The sequence below is a fragment of the Achroia grisella genome, unplaced genomic scaffold, assembly GCF_030625045.1.
Source record: "Achroia grisella isolate CSIRO2021 unplaced genomic scaffold, CSIRO_AGI_Agris_v1 utg327, whole genome shotgun sequence".
Classification (NCBI taxonomy): Eukaryota; Metazoa; Arthropoda; class Insecta; order Lepidoptera; family Pyralidae; genus Achroia; species Achroia grisella.
The window spans coordinates 1,600,525-1,622,198 of NW_026712799.1; the positions used below are offsets into that span (position 1 = coordinate 1,600,525).

At 32.6% G+C, this 21,674-nt stretch overlaps 1 protein-coding gene across 1 annotated transcript; it reads left to right on the top strand.

Moving 5' to 3' along the window:
* Nucleotides 1–531: 531 nt before the first annotated feature.
* Nucleotides 532–21,093, top strand: LOC131843663 (poly [ADP-ribose] polymerase). Its single transcript, XM_059192349.1, has 20 exons — nt 532–748; nt 1,010–1,151; nt 3,061–3,227; nt 3,980–4,173; nt 4,698–4,914; nt 5,238–5,343; nt 5,959–6,148; nt 6,312–6,534; nt 11,041–11,145; nt 11,477–11,585; nt 12,166–12,328; nt 13,646–13,802; nt 14,305–14,472; nt 14,650–14,786; nt 14,992–15,128; nt 15,579–15,745; nt 16,630–16,750; nt 17,933–18,092; nt 18,668–18,847; nt 19,895–21,093. Exons 1-20 carry the CDS (start codon nt 638–640, stop codon nt 19,965–19,967), a joined length of 3,027 nt encoding a protein of 1,008 aa, XP_059048332.1. The 5' UTR covers nt 532–637; the 3' UTR covers nt 19,968–21,093.
* Nucleotides 21,094–21,674: the final 581 nt, after the last annotated feature.

Below are 21,674 nucleotides of genomic sequence, written 5' to 3' on the forward strand. Positions count from 1 at the left end.
TATAAAAGCCAAAAATTATTGTAATTTAAATAATTACATGTATTTTCTGAATATGTAGAGCTGTCGAATTTTACAATTATTCTGTTATAATTTGTGAAAGCCTTTGGGTAACTTAGTTTTCTTTTATATTTTTTCTGCATGTGTACTAATTATAACTATACATTAGTTGCCACCTATATACCATTCCTATATTATAAAATATAAGTAAAAAATGGTATTGTTTTATTGTTATTATTTAAAATAACTTCGAAGTTAATAATCCTTACTTCCTGCCTAATACTCTAAATGCGAAAGTAACTCTGTCTGCCTGTCTACTCATTAAATACAAATTTACATTTAAGGTTTGGAATGGAAGATTTCTTGTTTACTTCTGCGTCGTATCATATTTTCAGGACATTTGAATATATATCTTCATTATATTTTTTATATATTTTTCCTTAAATAATCTTTTTCTAAATTAAGTGAACTAGTTGTGAAGACCGTCTTAGGGAGCAGTCGTTAGAACTAGTTCGCACGCGAACACACTAAGTCAATTGTCAAATGGTATTTTTGAGTTTTGTGGCGCGAATACCGGTCGCTTTAGCTTTCATATTTTTCTGCCTTGATTTTTAGTAATATATCGTGAAGCTATTTTAAAATGACCGATTTACCTTATCAAGTTGAATATGCAAAATCAGGCAGAGCTTCCTGTAAAGGTTGTAAACAAAAAATTGATCAGGGCGTATTACGCATTGCTAGAATGGTGCAGGTTTGTACAAGATCTATCTATGACCTTGAAAATAGTGTTCAAAGTTTTACGAAATTACTGTTATACTTTTCCAAATTTCCTATAAATATAGTAATTAAGTAGTATCTTAATCCGAAATATTATTATTTTAATAAAATATAATGTTTTGTAATAAATACCATGAAGTATACTTACACATTCGTGCGATAGAGGAGAATTAAAATATGGTAATATAGGGGAAAAATATGATGTATATTTAATCGGGAAAACATTGTTCTGCAGTCAGCATTTCATGATGGAAAGCAGCCAAATTGGTATCATGAGGACTGTTTCTTCACAAAGCAACGTCCAACTAGTGTTGATGAAATTTCTAATTTCAACAAATTGAAGAGTGTTGATCAGAAGAAACTTCAGTCTAGGATTGGTATGTCAAAACATTACTGTACTATAATTATTTTGCTAGCAATCTGTTTGGATGGTACATAATATTGGAATAGTGCACCTAGGGATGTTCCACATCCACATCCCCCACATCATCTGTCAACACAGTCCATCCATCTCTTTTTCAGTCTTCCTCTGCCATTCTCATCTATATATAATAATACTTTCTCTAAAATATTTTCTTCATTCCTACTCATTACATACCCACTCCATGATAGACGATAACTTCTCTGACACTGGCACCACTTTCACACTTCCACTGAAGTGTTTGTTCTTTATTTTGTCTATTCTTGTCACACCACACATCCATCTCAACATTCACATTTCAGTTGAATATAGTAGTCTTTCATCTTTTGCCTTAGTATTAGTGCACCTTAAAAACTCCTTAATGCACCTTAAAAAATGCAATGAATAGAATATATAGAGTATAGTGGTGGTCTTATCACTTAAGGATCTATTACTCAAATTTGTTTGAATAGGTTTGTGTTTTAGTTGTCTTAATAGAGACAACAAAAACACAAAAACATTCTTAACTGCACCCATATCTTCTCATTAATTATTTATGAATTGTAATTTATAATCTATATATGTGTTTTTATAATGTAGGCAGTATTGTACACATATTATTCTTTTGTTATAGATTGTTTCATTTTCTTATATATAAAATTCTTATGTCACAATGTTAGTTACTCTGAAATGGCTTGACACATTATTATGAAATTTTATATGCATATTTAGTAGGTCTGAGAATCGGCTATTATCTATTTTTCATACCCCTGATTGATAAGGGTTACATTTTTTTTCTTTTTTTAACAGTGTTTTTATTTTAGTTGGCAAAACCACATTAAATATATAAAAATTAAAGATTGTCATAATTTATCAATAGTTACTCAACAATCTCAAGATACATGATTAAATAACAGTATTCAAAATTATAATGTAACATATGTAGTAGTAGTATGCACTTCAAATCGAATTATACCTTGGCTAATAAGCTACTAGTATCATTATCAGAGGGCATGAAGTATTTATTTTGTCTCATCTAATAATACTAATAACTTTCACTTTAGTAAACTTTAAAAACACATCTTACATAAATGATGATATTATTAACTATAAAAAAAAAATTATGATAATTTGTAACGGTGTGTACACCTTTAATAACACAGAATTATGTATAACACCTGTAACTACTGGTACAGGTATATCCATAATTTTAATATTTAATGTTGTGTATGTTATACCTATATATCATAATGTGTATATTCTATTTTAGTTTAAGTCTAATATATGTACATATGTAAAATGATTATGATTGCTTAGTTGAATTTGACTACTTCCATGTGATGAAGATAGTGGTGTTCATTGTTTACTGCCTTTTTTCATTGTGTATTACCTATCAGTTCAGAAGCGAAAGCACAAAACACTGACAATTCAAGAAAAATGTGATATTTTAGACTACCTAATTCATAACGAATCTTTTAGTAGTTGACATTCATAATGAAGTAATATTTGTACTTCAGAGTGCATATACATACATATATAACATAGAACCTTATCACTGGACCTGTAATTTGTCGGATTACAAGGTACTCTTTTGTAAAAAAAATCTGGACTATAGGGGACCCCTTAGGCCCCCTCTATGATCCGACAAATTCGATTGTGCGACACTACCCTGCAAAACGATTGTTGGATAACCGCGGGTCCACTATAATCAATGTTAAGCCACCATTGACCATTTCTGCACTTTCCGAAAGTTGACTAGTAGATAATGCCTATAGCAATAAGTCTGCATTTTGTACCTAAAGATTTAAATAAATAAATGAATAATATTCTTGTATAGTGGCAATGTCTCGCATAGATCATTCTAGACCACATTCTTTTGTTTACAGGGGATAGCAACAGTGGTGTAGTGTTGCCAGTCGAAGAAACTAAGGGAAAGAAAAGAAAGGCAGGCAAATCATCAGAAGTGACCTCTGGTGCAGTTAAAGATTTTGCTGTAGAATACTCTAAAAGCAGTAGGGCAACATGCAGACATTGTGAAATAAAGATATGCAAGGTAAGGTAATATACGCCTTTATCAAGGTACAATAATAAACTAAATTAACTCTGTTTTAGGATATTTGCCCTAAAGACTATTTCAAATTCTTAATCTCAATTTTGAATTAATGCTATTTAATATTAACTGTGCATATGTGTTGCTTATTAAATGTAATAAAAAATTTACTGGGAAGTCTAAATAAATGTAGTAGCGGTTTTTGGACTAGTTTTGTTCTACTAGATTCCTATCTCAACCATTTGTGAGGTAAATCTGGCCAAACAAATAAAACTTAAGTATTAATTTATATTTCCAACTAATATTCCCATAATACCATTACCGAACTAATTTAATCCAAGAGACAGTGGTAAAAACACCCATAATTATCGATTTAACGTTTGAAATTCAGACTTTTTAATTTCTACAAATAAATTAAAAGTCCACATATCACTTGCATTCCCTGTTGTAGTCTCAGATCATAAATAACTTTGGTAGGTACTTATACCTAATCTGAACCTGACGACCTCGGTGGTCTAGCGGTATAGCACACCGGGTTCGATTCCTCGCACGGCACAAACATTTGTATTCATGAGATTGATTGTTTGTATCGGTCTGGGTGTTTTCTATGTATAATATGTATGTATTTACGAAAAAAAATCTATGTATTTGTATAAGTTACCTAGTACCCATAACACAAGCTTTAGCTAGCTTAACTTGGGTCTAGATGGCGCTGTGTGAATTGTCCTGAGATTATTATTATTATATTATTACAGGGAGAAGTACGTATTTCCAAAACTGTATTTGACACAGAAGTAGGTGCTAAATATGGAGGACAACCATTATGGCATCACGTGAAATGTTTCGCCGAGGCACGAAGCGAGCTATTGTATTTTGCTGGAGGAGAAAACCTTCCAGGGTTTAAGACGCTAAAAAAGGAAGATCAGGAATTGGTTACTAACGAAATAAAGTATGTTATTTTGTAAATAATTAAATTCCTAAATCCAGCTCGAAGGACCAAAATGTTGGGTGTAGGATTGATATTTATGCTAATAAATCTACTGAATTGTTAATTATATATATCAATACATATGTAATTTTGTATGAGGAGCGCGTCTGATGTGATGTTTGAAGTTTAACCATAATTTAGGAATCATTTGACAGTTGCAATTGTGAATCAATGTTACTTGATTTGTATCTGTAATTGATTAATAGGTTCTAAATTATTACAGTACCTTCAATTTAAATAAATAACTCGCACACTCCTCCAGGAGTAATTAAAGAGCTCTATGTGTTACTCTATGATTTAAGTGTTCCAAATTTATTTAATCCATTTTAGCAGGATTGAGTAAGGAACTTTAGGACACAGGTCAGCAAGTTTCTAATAGTAGTAGAATAATGAATCAAATTAAACAGAATGCTTTTTCATCACAATAAAAAACCAGTAATATATTTCTGAAAAACTGAATAATTGTAACTATGAAATCATTACAGACCTTTTCAGTCTAACGAACTACCAGTAAAAAAGCTAAAAGATGAACCAAAAGACCCAGCCGAGATTAAAGAGGCCGAAAAGAAAGAAAAATTAATTGATAAACAGAATAAGTTATATCAGAAGTACAAAAATGCTCTGGCTGACCTACCGAAGAATGATTTACAAGTGATACTTGAAGAGAACTCTCAAGCCGCGCAGAAATTGAGTAAATCAGAGGTAAAAAGTATTTGATGTGTCTTTTAAATTTTTTTACAACCTCAATATGTTTACCTTTTATATCTTTAAAAATACTATTGAAGACAAGATATTAATAATCTGCTGAATTTTTTTAGTTCCATTTAGAACTCTCATCCAATAAAATATGTAACTATTTTTAAGAGTTTTTTTTTTCTATTATGATTGGCTTAACAGAATTCAAGATTATCCTAATCTTCAAATTAACAGCCTTAATTAATATTTTAATTAAAAGAGAAGGATGAACTGTCTAAGTCATTTACCTTTTGTTTTTGTTTGGAATAAAAAGAAACTTTATTTTCCAGTGTGAAGATTGTTTAGCAGACTGTATGGCGTTCGGTGCTCTTGAACCATGCTCAGAATGTAAAAATGGTCAACTTATCTTGGATACATTCGGTTATAAGTGTACAGGTATTAATGATTGCATCTATATATATGATATTAGAAATGGATCTATGTAGCCATTTTGAAAGATATAGTTACTATATGTATAGAGTATATTTAAATGCTATTTATATAAAATATTGCTCTTCTATTTTAAAATAACAAAGTGGTATTAATTACCATTACTTTGTTATGTCACTTTTTTAACAACCAATAACATTTCAAAATGTTAAATTAAACAATTTAACATTTTGAAAGGTACAATTAAACAATGTTGATCTATTTAATGTATACTGCAATTAATATTGTTAGAGTCTTTATTATTAATGTAATAAATACTAAAATAAATTATTGGTAAAATTTCTGTCTGTGTGTTTATGTGTATTAAACAGAAACAGCTTAACCGATTTGTGGTTTTCACTAGTGTATTGTGGTAAGGTTCAAATTAAATTCAATTGGAATTTAATTTACAAACAAAACACTAAATATAAGGTACGAAGTGGCTGACTCAATTAGTTTACAAACAAAACTTCGAATAATTTAATTTAGTCTCGAAGTCAATCTTATGTTAATGGTCAATGCCATTACGGGCTATATTGTTTGAAAGAGATCACGATACACTGTGGTATTACATTTTTACAGGCCATATAAGTGACTGGACGAAATGTTCGTATACGACGCAAGATCCTAAAAGGAAACTTTTGAAAATTCCTAGTTCATATAAAAATAACCCAGCCTTTAGCAAATATAAGTCTAAAGTAGACATTCGCGCATTTAGGACTGCAGCACCGCCTGCCACTCTCGTAAATTTAAATCCGAAATCTGAGACCAGGTACCTGCTATATATTAATTATTTAATTGAAATATCATGTAAATTAATCAATAGTGTTACAAAAAAAATCAAAAGTGTTATTTAATAACATCCAACATTTCTTTGTAATATGTAATACTTATTATTGGTAATTTATTAAATAAATGTTATTTTGTTCTATTAGCGTCAAAAAAGAAATACGAATTCCGCCACTTAAGAATCTCCAATTCTTTATATATGGAATATCAAACAAGAAATCGAAAGAAACATTAAAAAATCGTATACTAAAACTTGGTGGTCTCGTCGTGAATAAACAAACCGAGACATTGGCTGCTGTAATCTCCACGGCAAAGGAAATCGAGAAATTGAATGCGAAAATGGAAGATATAAAAGCTGAATGCATAGAGGTTTGTATTCATTTGTATATGAATTTCACTCTAGTTTTTATTTTCTTAGTATTTTAGTAATTCGAATAGCAAAAAACTGCACTACCATCCCACCTGATGGTAAGTATCACCACACAAACACTCATGATAGCAGTTATGCATTTTCATTAATTTAAGGGGGTCTTCCTATGTGACGGCCTGTTTTTTAGGGATATTTTAGGATTTTTTTTCTACGACCAGTAAATATTTAGAGCTTCAAGTTTTTTATCATTTATTAACACATATTTGGACAGTATAAATATAAAATTTCAGCTAAAAATATTCAGTCAAACTAGAGTTACAGCGCTCTGAACACCCCCGCCTCGAAAAAAAGAGCTCCCACTTCCTCCACGATTCCGGCTGATCGGCTTATCTGAAAAAAAAAAACGGCGTTTTAATTTGTAGGCTTAAAAGCATGGAATGCCCTATAATCAAATGAATATAAAAAAAATTGGATTTTTGATAGACATTTGAAATAAAAGTTGCAAATTAGGCGTTTTTTTTTTTGTTTTTTGCTATAAAAAAATCGAAGTTTTGAAAATATTCGATTGATAATAGTTCATTCCATGCGTTTACATATATTGAGTGTGCCCTGTAAATTTCAAGTAATTCGGTCCAGCCGTTTCTGAGATACAATGGAGGAAAGTTTGAAAAACACAGTTTTGGGAAAAACGCGTTTAAAGTTTCAAGTCCGTTAAAAACTATTAAAATATCAACTTACTCTCAATCGGCGATGCCTGATCCATAGAGTATTCCTTCCTCTTCCTCGTGAAACTCTTTTAAAGCAGATTGTTCAGCTCTTGAGTCAATCCTGGCTTGTTTAACGACATCACTTACGCGCCGCTCAGAGCGTAAGATTCGCTTTTCATCCCGTTTCTCAACATACGCTTGGGCTTCACGACCAATAGGGCATCCCATAATCGACATAACTTTTAAAATACCTTGAAAACCTTCATTAAAGATAATAACTGCTAAGTAGCTAGCAATTTCAACAACTTTGGGACCAGAATGAAGATGTTTAGGAGCGAAAGTCCAAATCAAAGAATTCAAAGATTCGTTATTGTTTTGTGTCTCTGCTCGTAAACAACGAATTAATAATTCGTCTTTCGATAAATCTTCGAAAACCGGTTTGATAGCTTCTTGGACTTGCGGAATTAGAGGTGGTTTATCGTGATGAAATTGGTCCAGTTCATTATTAGCTTCAGCCTTACGCCATTTACACCAACTGTCTTCGCCTTCTGGACAAAATTGATGCTGAGGGTTTTCATCAGAAGAACATTTGTGATAGTACGTTGCCCAAACTTCCTTTCTCATATCTTCAAGCGAATCTGGATGGCGTCGAATTGCTAATCCGTAGAATTTTGTAATTTCTTGGATAACTTTCTTGGATAGACTAAAATAACTTCGGTAAAATATTATAACAATAGAAATTTCTGTTTAAGTCTGTAGAAACGTGTCTAAACTTGTATAAACAAATATATTAATAAAAGGGAGGCCAGGTATAAAGCCGACGGTACACAATAGGCCCGGTCTCTAACTGCCAACTCACCGCTTCGAACCGCTCTTTCTTTTACCTGCTGTATCTTTAAAACGACTTCGAATTTTCTAAAATCGCTTTACTACCGTATTCTAGACATGTTAAGGGAGCAATTTATGAAAAAAAAAAAAATCGATTTTTTCAACCCATCACATAGGAAGACCCCCTTAAATTGTGGGTATCAATAAAATTTATTTTGTGTCTATTTCATAAAATATAAGGAGTAATAAAAAGTTAATGATATTAGGAAACAATATTGTGAGGAATTAATATTCTATTTGGATTTGAAAATGGTAAACATTATGAACTGACTGAATTGAATCTGATGGAATGTAGTTTATCTTTGAATATATATAGTCGTGGATAATATTAGATTTATTTATTTAAACCATTAGAGTATAGTTTGCTGCAATCGTGACTCTCAAACTAGTGTGAGCTATTAGGAGTCAGTTCCTACCCAAGCCAAGGATAACAGATTTCATTTACATGTAATCTTAATTATTATTTTATTCAATTCAGTTTGTGTGTGTGTGTGTGTATTATAGTGAGTAGTATATTATATACATGACTGCATGTTCATACATACATATACAGGGTGTAACGGAAAGGGTATGTCAAGCCAAAGGGATCGGATACAGTTCGTTATTTAAAACTCTGTGCATATTTTCTGATCAAGTATATTACTTTAAACAATATTAAATTATTATTTTTTTCTTTAACTAATTTAATGTTACATCAAAATAAATGTGTCCCAACACTAGCGGTCATTATCGTCATCGTGAATTCAATGTCAGTCCTTCAACGCGCTCTAACTCCTGCGCACTCCTGCGCTCCTAGTTGCGAGACATAGTTTTGTTTGTCACGTGGCGAGGGCTCCACGTGCCATACAAAACTGTGCCTCGCAAACGATTACTCTGTGTATGGATTATTGCAAATTAATGTTAGTAAGTAGGTAAGTAGATTCACTTACCTACGTTTTATAGTAAGGGTTCAAAGGCCTACCCCTGCTGCCATATGTAAGGCTGTATGTTTGTACATGTATCGAAAAAAACCCCGACGGTACACTCAAGCGCATCACATAAATTAACATCCACAGCACCTGTGGATGTTAATTTATGTGATGCGATTACAAAGTATTATATTAATAAATACGTAATATTCAATATTACTTAAGACATTATTTTAAAAATTTTAACACAAAACAAAAACAAGTTGACGTAGCAACGCCTAGAGAGCGACTGAAGAAATAAATATTGCGCATTAGTTATTACAATTCCGGTACGCCTGGTACGGGGAAGATGGGCTACTTGTTGACCGTATCCGTAAAAATACTTTTTTTTGTGTGAAAGAATGACAAATACAAGTGTCTTAATAATGTTAATTCTTACCATTAATGAATAATTAGGTGTTTAACTTGTGATATTATTATTAATTTGTGATAGGCAAGTATTTGACCACAATGCAGTTTGCTTTCTTTTTTTGCGATATTCCAATAGTTTTTTCTATTTTAATGGATGATAATAGAATCAGGCACCCGCCTGCGTTTATGGTATACGCTGGCGGGGCACTAGTGAAGGCGCATCACCTATCGTGATGAATTAACCATGACGATTTCCAGGGGGCAACCACGTGGAGGTCGACCTAAAGGGGGACCTCCCTGGAAACGTGGTAAATTGTTAGCAACTGTATTACTGTTACCCTTTACTAACAACCCCTTCCCCCATATCTTAATTGTTGTTGTCAATCATCTAATATTCACAAAAAAAATTCGCTACCTCAAAAATTAAAACTATAATATAAACATACATTTTTCGTTTGCTAAATCAGTGGTTCATTTTATCCTTTTCCGAGATTTCCCCAAATTAGAGCTCAGAGTTCCGTTTTAATTTTACAAAACCTTAGTCAAAGTGATAATCGTCGTTGTCATGAGTTCCTAGTACTTTTTAATATGATTTATGTATTTGTAATGAGTGCAAATCAAACTGGCATCATTAATTAGCAGAAGAAGTCTTTGTTCTGCAGTAGAATTAAGCTGTTGATCAAGTGTCCGTGTTAACTACAGGTTGACATGCCGTGTGGACGCTGGTTTGTCGGTGTCAAAATAAATATTAAATCGACGGCCTCGGTGCTTTAGCGGTGTGCTTACGCTTTACTTACGATGGTCGCGAGTTCGATTTCTCGCACGGTGCAAATATTTGTATTCATGAGTGTGATTGTGTGTATCGATTTAGGTATTTTCTATGTATATTATGTATGTATTTAGAAAAAAAAACTAAATATTTGTATCAGTTGCTTAGTACCCATCACACAAGCCCTGCTTACCGTGGGGCTAGATGGTTGTAATTGTCCAGTGTTTTTTTATTTATTTAAATACAAGATACGCTTTAAATCGCGCTGTCACACAGTTCAGCGCAACATAACTCATTATTGGCTGTCTACTGCTGAATCGAATGTTACTCCAAGGGTGCCCTTGGAGTACTAAGAGTATCCAACCATCGGAGTAAATTTCTGTGCAGAGTAGACTACTATTATGATGCAATAAAAATACCAGGAGCAATATGAAGAGGTCTTTTATTCCAGTAAATTTGTGTTATTTTTAGGCATTATGATGTCGATGGCCGGGACAGGTGATTGGGCTCTAGTGTTGTGCAAAGTAATATAATTCTAAATTAATTTTGGACGTAGTCACGGTAGTAAATGCATTTTAAGTGTTGTTATACTTCGAAAAACCATCGGAGTTGGTTTGTAGTCATGAGCAGGCCCCATGCTTTTCGTATTGATATACCTTTTCCGTTACAATCTGTATACACTTACATAAATGTATATAGAGTTATTGTCACTCTACTCTGTTTATTAATGTTTCAGTCTCAGTGATACAACTATTACTGAATATGAGATGTTCTTTATGTATTGTAACATGACATAAAAATGTAATGCCACTGATTTTCTAGGTTATTGACGAATCATTTTTCGATCTAATCGATCCTGAGAAAGGTACAGTTACAGAATCATTGCGTCTCATCAAAGAAAATAACATTGCAGATTGGGGTTCTGATGTAAGCATTTCATTATTACATAAATGTGATTAATGTTTGGTTTAAAAACTGTGCAAAATGTTCTATATATGGCACTGTATGTTTAATATTTATAATATTTTTCATTCAATTTTTCTGTTTTCCAGCACATAATATTTTCATATAGATTACTAGTATCTATTTATAATAGTGTCATTTTTAAAGTTATTTTAATTTACGATAATAAGATAATATTATTCTTTTCCCTTTTTTATCATTAAATACACTTTTACAAAAAATCTGTGTGTATATTTTTTTTGCAATAAATACAATTTTCTAATTTTATTCTTAACCAGTAATATATGTTTTGTAGCCCGCTACGCGTGTACCTCAAGATATCATTGATGGGAAATCTATACCAAAGTCAGGAAGCATGTATGTGAAATCAGAAAAATCTGGTTCTGTAAAACTAAAAATTCAAGGTAACACTTTATTCTCATGCGTCAATTTTATATATTACGGTTCCAGTTGAGAAACTATCGGCTGGCAACGCCTTCGCATGGGTATTTAACAAAAAATAATAATTATAAGTTTTACATGTGTTCTCTTATAATTTTTGTATGAATGTATGTATGGTTTCATACATTCTAAATTAATGTTCTCTATAAAACCGTAAGTAGCGTAAGCAATATAAATATTTTTTTGGTATTTTTTCACACGATGGGGTTAATTATCAAAGTTTTCATACGGATCTCTTATGTTTTAGATATTATTCTATCACCTATGTTCATCGGGATATAGTGTCAATATATACATAATTTTGATCCATTGAGTCGTAGTAGACTAGGAAACTCAAATACTCAATTGCTCTTTCTCAAATCAGAGATTTCATTTATTAAAACAAGGTGAAACGTAATAACACACGTTAACACTGCCATAGTGTTAATTTAATTTAATAAAATAACTAAGCCTCATAACAGCGGATCAACTGTTACTTTCTTTTATAGTTTTAATTTAGATATTTAAGGCTTTGTCTCGTTAATATAAATAAATTTGTTTTAGCTGGCAGCGCAGTGGATCCTGATTCAGGCTTAACAGATTGCGCTCATGTATATAAAGACGAGGAAGGCACTAAATTTACTGTTGTCCTATCAAAGACTGACCTAGTTTCCCAGAAGAATTCGTACTACAAGTTACAGCTGTTGCAAAGTGATAATAATAAGAAGTAATGTTATACTTGCTTTTATATTTTTTTCATGTCATTGGTATGGCAAACAAGCTGAGGGCCCACCTGATGGTAATTGGTAAACCTCGGCTACATACACGACCAGCCTCTATACTGTACATAAACAGTAATAAATATGCTGTTCCTTGCTGTTTCGGTTCGGGCGCTTATGACTACCTCTAATCGTAAAATCTAAAATCTTCAAACCCGCTTCAAACGCCGCACGCCACTTTCGTTAAACATTAGCTTCTCAAAGTGGGCGATGACGCCTCGTTGCAGGCCTTCAGAGGTGCCCAGAGGAAATCTGGACTTTAGTTGCAATTGTTTTTAAACATTAACATAGCAAGGTCGTCCCAGCTGGAAGAAGTTTAGAATATTTTTTTTTATCAAATAAACTACCAATAAGTATTACAATCATCAACCAACCAATAATTCAATTGAATTCGGATAAATAATACAGTATTTACAATTTTCTATGTTAATATGTATCATACATTTACAGAATCTTTTAAAATGTAAAAGGCATTTAAAGTGGTCGGTAAATTAAAAAAAATTGAGAAGCTCTGCACTACGTGGTCCTGGAGGCCACGGATGGGTAGGGCCTACCGACCTAGTTCTTTGTTAGTTTGATTGTGTACTTTCATGCTAATGAATGTGTTTTGCCGCACTATAAAACTTTTTCGATTTTGTGTTGAAGTGGGATTAGGTATTTACTGTTTCTGTTTTGTTTTGATGTGTAATCTTATTTGTGAATATTTTATTATTATAAATAATGGAATGTCAGCCAGCACATAATGGATTATTTACATTACCGTGACTATGGATAAATGCTTATGTGCCTAGGTAAGTTCTTAAGACGTAACCGTGGAGTTTCTACGAAAAGAAAAGAACGGCAACGACCGTACCATATTCATTTATGAATATGGTACGGTCGTTGCCGTTATTTTCGCATTTGCACTTTAGTGCAAGCCTTGGTTCACGCCGATTCGCTTCGTCGTCTTATGTATTTGCTGTTAGATGATTAATACCCGACCAGAATACCTACTGTAATTCACGTATTAATAATGTTTTGCAATGTAAATGATACATACGGTAACGTACCTAGTTCTGACGTGTCACGCAATAACTTACAAACCAAATTACTTGGCATATATATTTCTGCAGCCAATCAATTCTTTTTTTTTCCTATTAGTGTTAACTCCTTTTTATAGAACAGATTTTGATGTTTATTTTTATTTGATTCTGATTCTTCTAATTCCACTTCTTACTAATATAAATAATTTTCTTCATGGTCTGATCACGTTATATATGTTACAGATACTGGTTATTCCGCTCATGGGGTCGTATTGGCACAACAATCGGTGGAAATAAATTAGAACATTTTGAGTATTTGTATGAGGCCCTGGATGAGTTCTGTAAGTACTACACAGAAAAAACACAAAATAATTGGGGACCTGGAGAACAGTTCACGAAGGTAATTTATGATCTGCACCAACGAGGTTTACTCCTGAGCATACTATTTTATGAACTAAGAATATAATGACCCTGGCCATTGATTTCAGAAATATGATTTTTAAAAAGTCCTATATCTAAAATCCAACTAATCATGCAAAATGAGACTAAAAATATCTAAAATTAGCACTTGTGGTAATATGCCATTTCGCATATATGGCACTCTCTTATTTTATAGTGGGATGGGTAATATAAATAAAAAAATAAATACTCTTTTAAAACTTTAAACGCTGTAAAAATAATATAATAAAGTTTTTCTTTAAAACTTTTGCTATCAACTGATAACGTCACAATACAATTTATTTGATATAAAAGCTTGTCGCAAAATTTAAATGCTAGTATTTACTGTAATTGATTTTTTTGCATTATTATCAGTCATATCTCTTTATTTAATTTACTTGTAATACATTTAAATTATCTATACAAGTAAATTTCGCCATACAAACATGTGTATGTATTTCCAGGTACCCGGATTTTATTACCCTCTAGATGTGGATTACGGAAATAGTGAGGTAGACAGCAAAACATCTCTGATTATAGATGAGAATTCCTCACTGCCCATTTCTGTTCAAAAATTTATCCAGAGAATATTTGACATTGATGCTATGAAGAAAACTTTGTTAGAGTTTGAGGTATGTACTATACGTACGTAAGTACGTCTATTATACCGCCATGCTTTAAAGAAGCATTAGACTTACCCCAGTACATGAAAATCAGCTTCTATTTTCTATTGTCACTGATAGAGTTTATTTATTTAATTTATAAATTCAAAATTTTTTTTTATTTACCATTTAAAAAATTTTCTATAGTTGGACACTGAAAAAATGCCGCTGGGAAAATTGTCTCAAAAACAAATAAAAATAGCATATGGTGTATTATCAGAACTACTAAAGTACATTGAAAAGGGGAGTACTAGCCAGAACAAAATAATAGATGCTACAAACAGGTAGATATTGCACGAATTAAACATTTGTAGTAGTACTAATTTGTTGACAATTATTTTATTACTACTAAAAACAAGAAATGATCAATAATATGAAGTAATAACAACGGCTGTAGAACTATTTTTCCATGTCTTGCAAGCTACTTAATTGTTTTTAAATAAAATAACTTAATATTCAAATAGTGAAATTGGATTTGTATTGATTTAGATTCTTCACACTTATACCCCACGACTTCGGAGTCAATAACCCACCGTTACTGGACAACACCGAAATTATAAAATCCAAATGTGAAATGTTGGATAATATGTTAGAGATTGAAATAGCATATAGTATGCTTAGTGCAGGTATAGTACATACAATTTTTAACATATATTTGTTTCTGGGCGAGAGGAAGGATAAGTAATTTATTTCGAAAGTTAATAATAATGAAATGGATGTTCACGTAACATTACCTAGTCCCAAGGTAAGCAAAGCTTGTCTTATGGGTACTAGACAATTCTTATAAAAATGTACTCAGATAATTTTTTGTAAATATATACATAGAAAACAGCGGTATGGGTGTCGAACCCGCTACCGTAGGAAGTAAACCGGTGTGTTTAACCGCTAGACCACTGACGCTGTCGGCTATATTATATTTGCTATAAGGTATGTGGAATTTCCAAAACGATCGATAAAACAATGTTCAATTACCTAATTAACTGGTAAATTACCTAGTAAATTCTGACTCTTATAGATATTACCATTAACATCGTTGACATCTAAAATAACTGATAAAACAATATAATATTGTTTAGATATGAGCTCTCACAAGGATGTAAGCGTCCTGGAAGATAGCTACCGTAAACTGAAGACCGAAATAGTACCACTCGATGTGGACTCAGAGGAATATCAGATGATAGCCGAGTACACGAAGAACACCCATGGGGCCACTCACTCTTCATATAAACTGAACATACAGCAGGTGTGTTCTTTTTGTATATGTTTTATATTATTTAACTAAAATGACTAATAAGTTGTTTCGATCCCGACGGTAAGTGGCAACCATAGCCTATACTGACATCACGTCACTGATGAATTGCCATTCCTTTATATCTTCTAACTTTACTATCATATTTAAAAAAATATCAAAGTCGCCGACTATTTCTCGAATTTGCAAGTTGAAGTGGCAGTGAACTAGGTATATCTGTCGTAGAACAGATGGTTGCTGGAGTAGACGTGTTTTAGAAAAAAACACCGCGAATTAACAATCTTCGCCTAGGAAGCCCTGGAGCTCTGGAGCTAGCTCCAGGCTAGATGGAGCGACGACATGCGTAGGGTTTCGTGTAATAACTGGACGAGATAGGATCGCTTAGGAGAGATTAATGTCCAGAGGGGGCTGATGGTGGTCTCACCCTTCAAGAGATGGAGATGGAGTTACCCACACGTACGACTACAAAATCTTTTTCGGTAATTCGCAAATCCATTCGAGAAAATTGATATTGATGTTGATTGAGAAATGTTAGCAAGTACTCTGGTTCTTACTAAATACTATATATACTTATTATATACTATACTTATTTAGGTTAGGATATGTACAGTGTATTTGATTATGTTGCTGTCAGCTATAATTATGTGAGCGGTGTGCTCTCATGCCCGCAATGTGCGAGAATTGTCAAATATAATTGGCTACATAAGTCACATACGAACACATCAACGGTAAAACCGGAGTTGAAGACAGTCGTCGAAATCGGCTGGGATTACATCATCATGTTCATTATAATTGACTTTTCGATTAAATCCATTAAATCTCATGCTATAGTTCTGCATTTTCTGCTTTCTATTTTTGTGTTCTTATTTCATTTATAGGCATTTAAAGTGGTCCGTGATGGCGAGGAAAAAAGATACAAACCATTTAAGAAGTTACACAATCGACGCCTGCTGTGGCACGGCTCACGGGTTACCAATTTTGCAGGCATATTATCCCAAGGTACAGCTACGTTTTTTTGCTATATATAAATATACTTAAAACACAATAACGTCATAGAAACTATAGGCACCTTTGCGGCCGTCTCATACACCCCATTACAGCATATGCGCTGTAGCACGGTGTGGGTGACAGTTTCATTAGATACTGTTTCGTTTCACTCTTAAACCTCTTGCCGCGATTTACAAATTATAACTTAGTATGTCAGCTGTACCACATTGGTAATAAATATATATCAATATATTAAATCATTAAAACCTGTATTAACTTATAGTAATTGTTAAATGTAAAATTAGTAAGTGTCGCCCGCACCATACAACAGCGCACACAGTATAGGATCTCAGGTGTGATTATTAATCGTGATATATTAAAAAAAGTTGTTTATTTTAGTAAAGCAAAAATTATGTATAATTAAAGAATTAAGTTCTAAATTACTTAAGTTTATTAACGTATTTGTATTGGTTACTGAATGAATTTGTATTATTTTATTTAATTCCACTATAATTAGCGTGTGTGAGATAACAAATATTCAGTGTGGAAGGAAACCTTACCATCGCCATCAGAAGTTTACATCTTATTGAATATAATATGAAATATATTTGTAAAGTATATGCCATTCAACAAACTTATACTCGCGCGTAGTAGGGACATGAAACTGAATAACATTTTCGAAATATAATAATAATCTCAGGACAATTCCCACAGAGCCATCTAGAGCCAAGTTAAGCTAGCTAAAGCTTGTGTTATGGGTACTATACAACTGATACAAATACGTAGATATTTTTTTTGTAAATACATACATATCATACATAGAAAACACCCGGACTGATACAAACAATCATACTCATGAATACAAATGTTTGTGCCGTGCGAGGAATCGAACCCGCGACCATCGGTGGTAAGGCGGTGTGCTAAACCGCTGGACCATCGAGGCCGTCATGGCGTCAAATATGAAAATAAATTTTATAAATATAAAGAGCCACTTCCAAAATCGATTGATAACATGTATAATAATGTATAACGTAAGTAATCTATTTATATAAAATACTGTTTTTGCTACAAATATACCTTAAATATGATTATGATTAATATAATATATTTAGTAGTTAGTAAGAAAATAATATGCAGTTAAAATATTTTTATTTATGTTTTATGTGTCAGTAAAAATACAATCGTCGCTTGCAGGTCTTCGTATAGCTCCGCCCGAAGCGCCGGTCACCGGCTACATGTTCGGCAAGGGTATTTACTTCGCCGACATGGTGACCAAGTCAGCCAATTATTGCTTTGCTCACCGGAAAGACCCTGTCGGTGTTATGCTGCTGTGTGAAGTGGCTCTTGGGAACATGTAATTATAACTCTTATACAATTTGACATATGGTATATATTTCATAATCTTGTATCATACCAATATTAAAAATGAAATTAATATTAAGAAAACACTTATGCGATTTTAAACTGTCTCGCCTCTGTACATTTTTAATTAGGCTGCATTCCACACAGGCATACGGCTATTCTTAAATTGATTATTTGAATTTGTATTTCTCTACTCTACTATGTTAACTTTGTCACTTTCTATGTAATGAAGAAAATTGTTTGAACACTTAAATAGGTTTATGTTGTAATGTTTTGAATTTTTATTAGTAAAGCCTGTCAACAATAATGTTACAGCAATAATGCAAATATTTTTTTTTAATATGTTCGGGCATTGGAAGGAATTCGATTCGTTTCGATTGTTTAATTCGAAAATCTTAAGTATACAGAGTGTGGCGAATTAATCACAACGTGTCTGTGATTAATGCGCCACACATTGTCCCGTACTTGTCGCGAAATACGATAACGTAGAAAATATTAGTGTAAAAAATTACATAAGGATTAATAATATAATATGTTTTTAATTTTGACTATTCTATTGGACTACAGGAAAGAGTGCGAGCGTTCCGAATACGTCACTAAGCTGCCGGCCGATCGGCACTCTGTATGGGGGATTGGGATCACTCAGCCTGATCCAGCGCAGGCCCGTACACTGCCCGACGGCACCATCGTGCCACTGGGCCCACCAGTCGACCTTAAAAATCGCAATGTCTCGCTACTCTACAACGAGTATCCTTTTCATAATAACGATTTTAATAGCGCCAAAAAAGTTTGAATACATATTTGAAGACCTAACAACACGTACACAGACTGTGCAATGTCATATATGTCAGCTGTGCATCTTGCTTTGTAAATTGTATCTTTTTAATGGAATGGTGGACCCGCCGCTACCGGTGTATGCTGACGGGGCACCAGTGCATTTACTTACTACTTGTCGGGTGACAGGCTGAGCATGAAGTTAGGTCAATTAGCCTATCATGACGAATTCACCACAACGATTTCCAGGGAGACCTTGTGGAGGTCGACCTAACATGTTAAATTGTTAGGGATGGGGCATTGGTGGATTAAGAGAACAATCCCTTCCCCACTGTAAGTTGTATTTCGTTTGGAGGGTGAGATGTATCAGTAATATTACAAAGTTTGTACCCTGTTTTTGTACAAAAGTGATATTAGTTACGCCTTAAGAATAACAACACTTTAGGACTACTATGGCCGGTATATGAGTACATGATATTCGTGGTGCTATAATTGTTATGAGCGACAGTTTCCACCTTTCACTTTATGGTCCAATGTTATTTTTGGTACATTAAAAATACTGATAGTTATTTTTTAATTATGTTTTATTGCTCTGGATACAAGTAGTTTTTAATCCAAATTTAACAAGTACACTAACTAGAAGTTTTACAAGAGTAGTGTGTTGTGCTCTTTACCTCCGTTACGGAATACCGTTAAGGGGTGTGGCGCCAATCAGTGGCATACTAAGGCCTACAGATGTCCAGACTGGGAGGAATGAGGCTCCCAGTTTAAGAAGTTCATGTAATTTTACAAGCTTTTTAAGTTCTATTTTGCACGGACTCGGATCAATTGGCCGCTAAAAATGTATTATTGTATAAAGTTGATAATTTAACAAGAAATCCATTTTTAAATGATAGGACTTTTCAACTTATTGGAACTCGCAAACAACTTGTTACAGTCATATTGGAAAGCGGACCATTTTTCTATTACTGACGTTGCTAATGTAAATATTTGTAAATTTCCTTAGCAGGACACCTTTAGATTCATCGTGTACGACGTCGCTCAGGTTAACGTGAAGTACGTAATGGAAATGAAATTCGACTTTAAATATTAATCAAATGAAGAATGATTACTTCGCTATTGGTAGTTATTATATTAAGTTTGTTTTGTGTGCTTGTTTTATTTGCATATAATGATTATTAATGAGATCAAATTCACGCAATTGCTCTCATTGGAAAAGACATGTGTTATTCATTTCATTCAATTTTCATGTCATTGAAATATGTTTCTTGTATAATTTTTATTTGTATTTTCATGAGCACACATTCACATTTTTAAAAGTGTACTAAATCATATGTATGCTATTGCATTTATATTAGGATACTTAAATTACCTGATTGTATGACAATCACATCTTTGCATTTTATTTCTCAATAATGATGCTATGTTTGAATTCTTAAAATGAATATTAATCTAAAATCTTAATTTTTAAAAACTATGAATCCCCGTATATATTATTTTAGATACAAATACCAACCTATACTAATAATATAAAGAGATACTTAATTTTTTGTATATTTATTTGCAATGGAAACAAATATGTTAGACAAAAAATATTGTAAAACTGTTTACATATTTATCACCTATATATATATATATATATGTATTAAGTATTTTGTATTAAAAACGGTTAACTCTGCAGGTATACAGCTAATATCTATGTAAATTAGAAGTGAAGTTAAATACTGGTTTTTGAAATTACGATTTTATTTCTAAAATTTATTTTGTTATTATTGGAGCTGGATATCTAATTGTACCTCTCTGTCAATGTACTTGTATTACATAACAATATATATAATAATATTTAACTGCAGACCCACTGTAATTGTTGATGACAACCAATATTCTTGAAAAAGCGAGTTGTTGATTTAAATAGTTGGATATTATTATTACTTTGCTAATAATGCTAAAGAATGTTATTCCTTAGTATATTTTTAATCACATATTCATTAAGAAATATTCCATGTTCTTTTATTAATTATGAATAAATAATAATTACGAAAGATTTCTCATTCATATTTATATCCAAAGTGAACCAATGAGAGAAGTTACATAAATACCCCATTAATTATTGGTTATGTTTGTATATTTTGATTTCTAGGTATCAACATTAGATTCCAAGTTGCAATGGGGTGCTCATATTACTAAATTGGCGAGTTGACTTAGTTCTGCCGCTTTTGCGGTAAGAAGAATTAGACAATTAACAGACGTGGCAACGGCTAAACTTGTCTATTTTAGCTATTTCCATAGCATTATGTCGTATGATATTTTGTTATGGGGTAAAGCAGCTGATATAAATACATACAATATTTACTTTACAAAAGAGGGCCATTCGCTCCATTTATGGTATGGGTTTCAGGGAGTCATTGCGAGAGTGTTTTAAGGAATCAAATTTCCTCACCGTTGCTTCTCAATACATTTATGAAAATATCATTTATGCCAGAAGGAATATAGACAGTTTCAAAAGAGTTAGTGATTGCACTAATAAAAGCTTACGTAACAATAACAAAACTGATTTTACCTAAATGTCGTTTGGCTAAAGTTAGTAATTCGTTTTATGGCAATTGCGTAAGGTTTTACAATAAAATACCAGAGTTGTCAAATAAAACGGTTCCTTTGCAAAAAAGCTTACTATAAAATTGAAGAATTTGTTAACTATAATAATGTTTTTATAGAATAGCACTGACAATATTGTCTGATTACATTAATAATGAGTGCGTAGCGACTTCTATGTTGATTATCGCATGCCTCTTACTTGTTA

Excerpts from the sequence above, each read along its gene's own strand:
- LOC131843663 (XM_059192349.1), top strand. The coding sequence starts at position 638 with ATGACCGATTTACCTTATCAAGTTGAATATGCAAAATCAGGCAGAGCT. Across the intron at positions 749-1,009 it reads GCATTGCTAGAATGGTGCAG|TCAGCATTTCATGATGGAAA; the intron begins GTTTGTACAAGA and ends ATTGTTCTGCAG. Across the intron at positions 5,344-5,958 it reads ATTCGGTTATAAGTGTACAG|GCCATATAAGTGACTGGACG; the intron begins GTATTAATGATT and ends ACATTTTTACAG.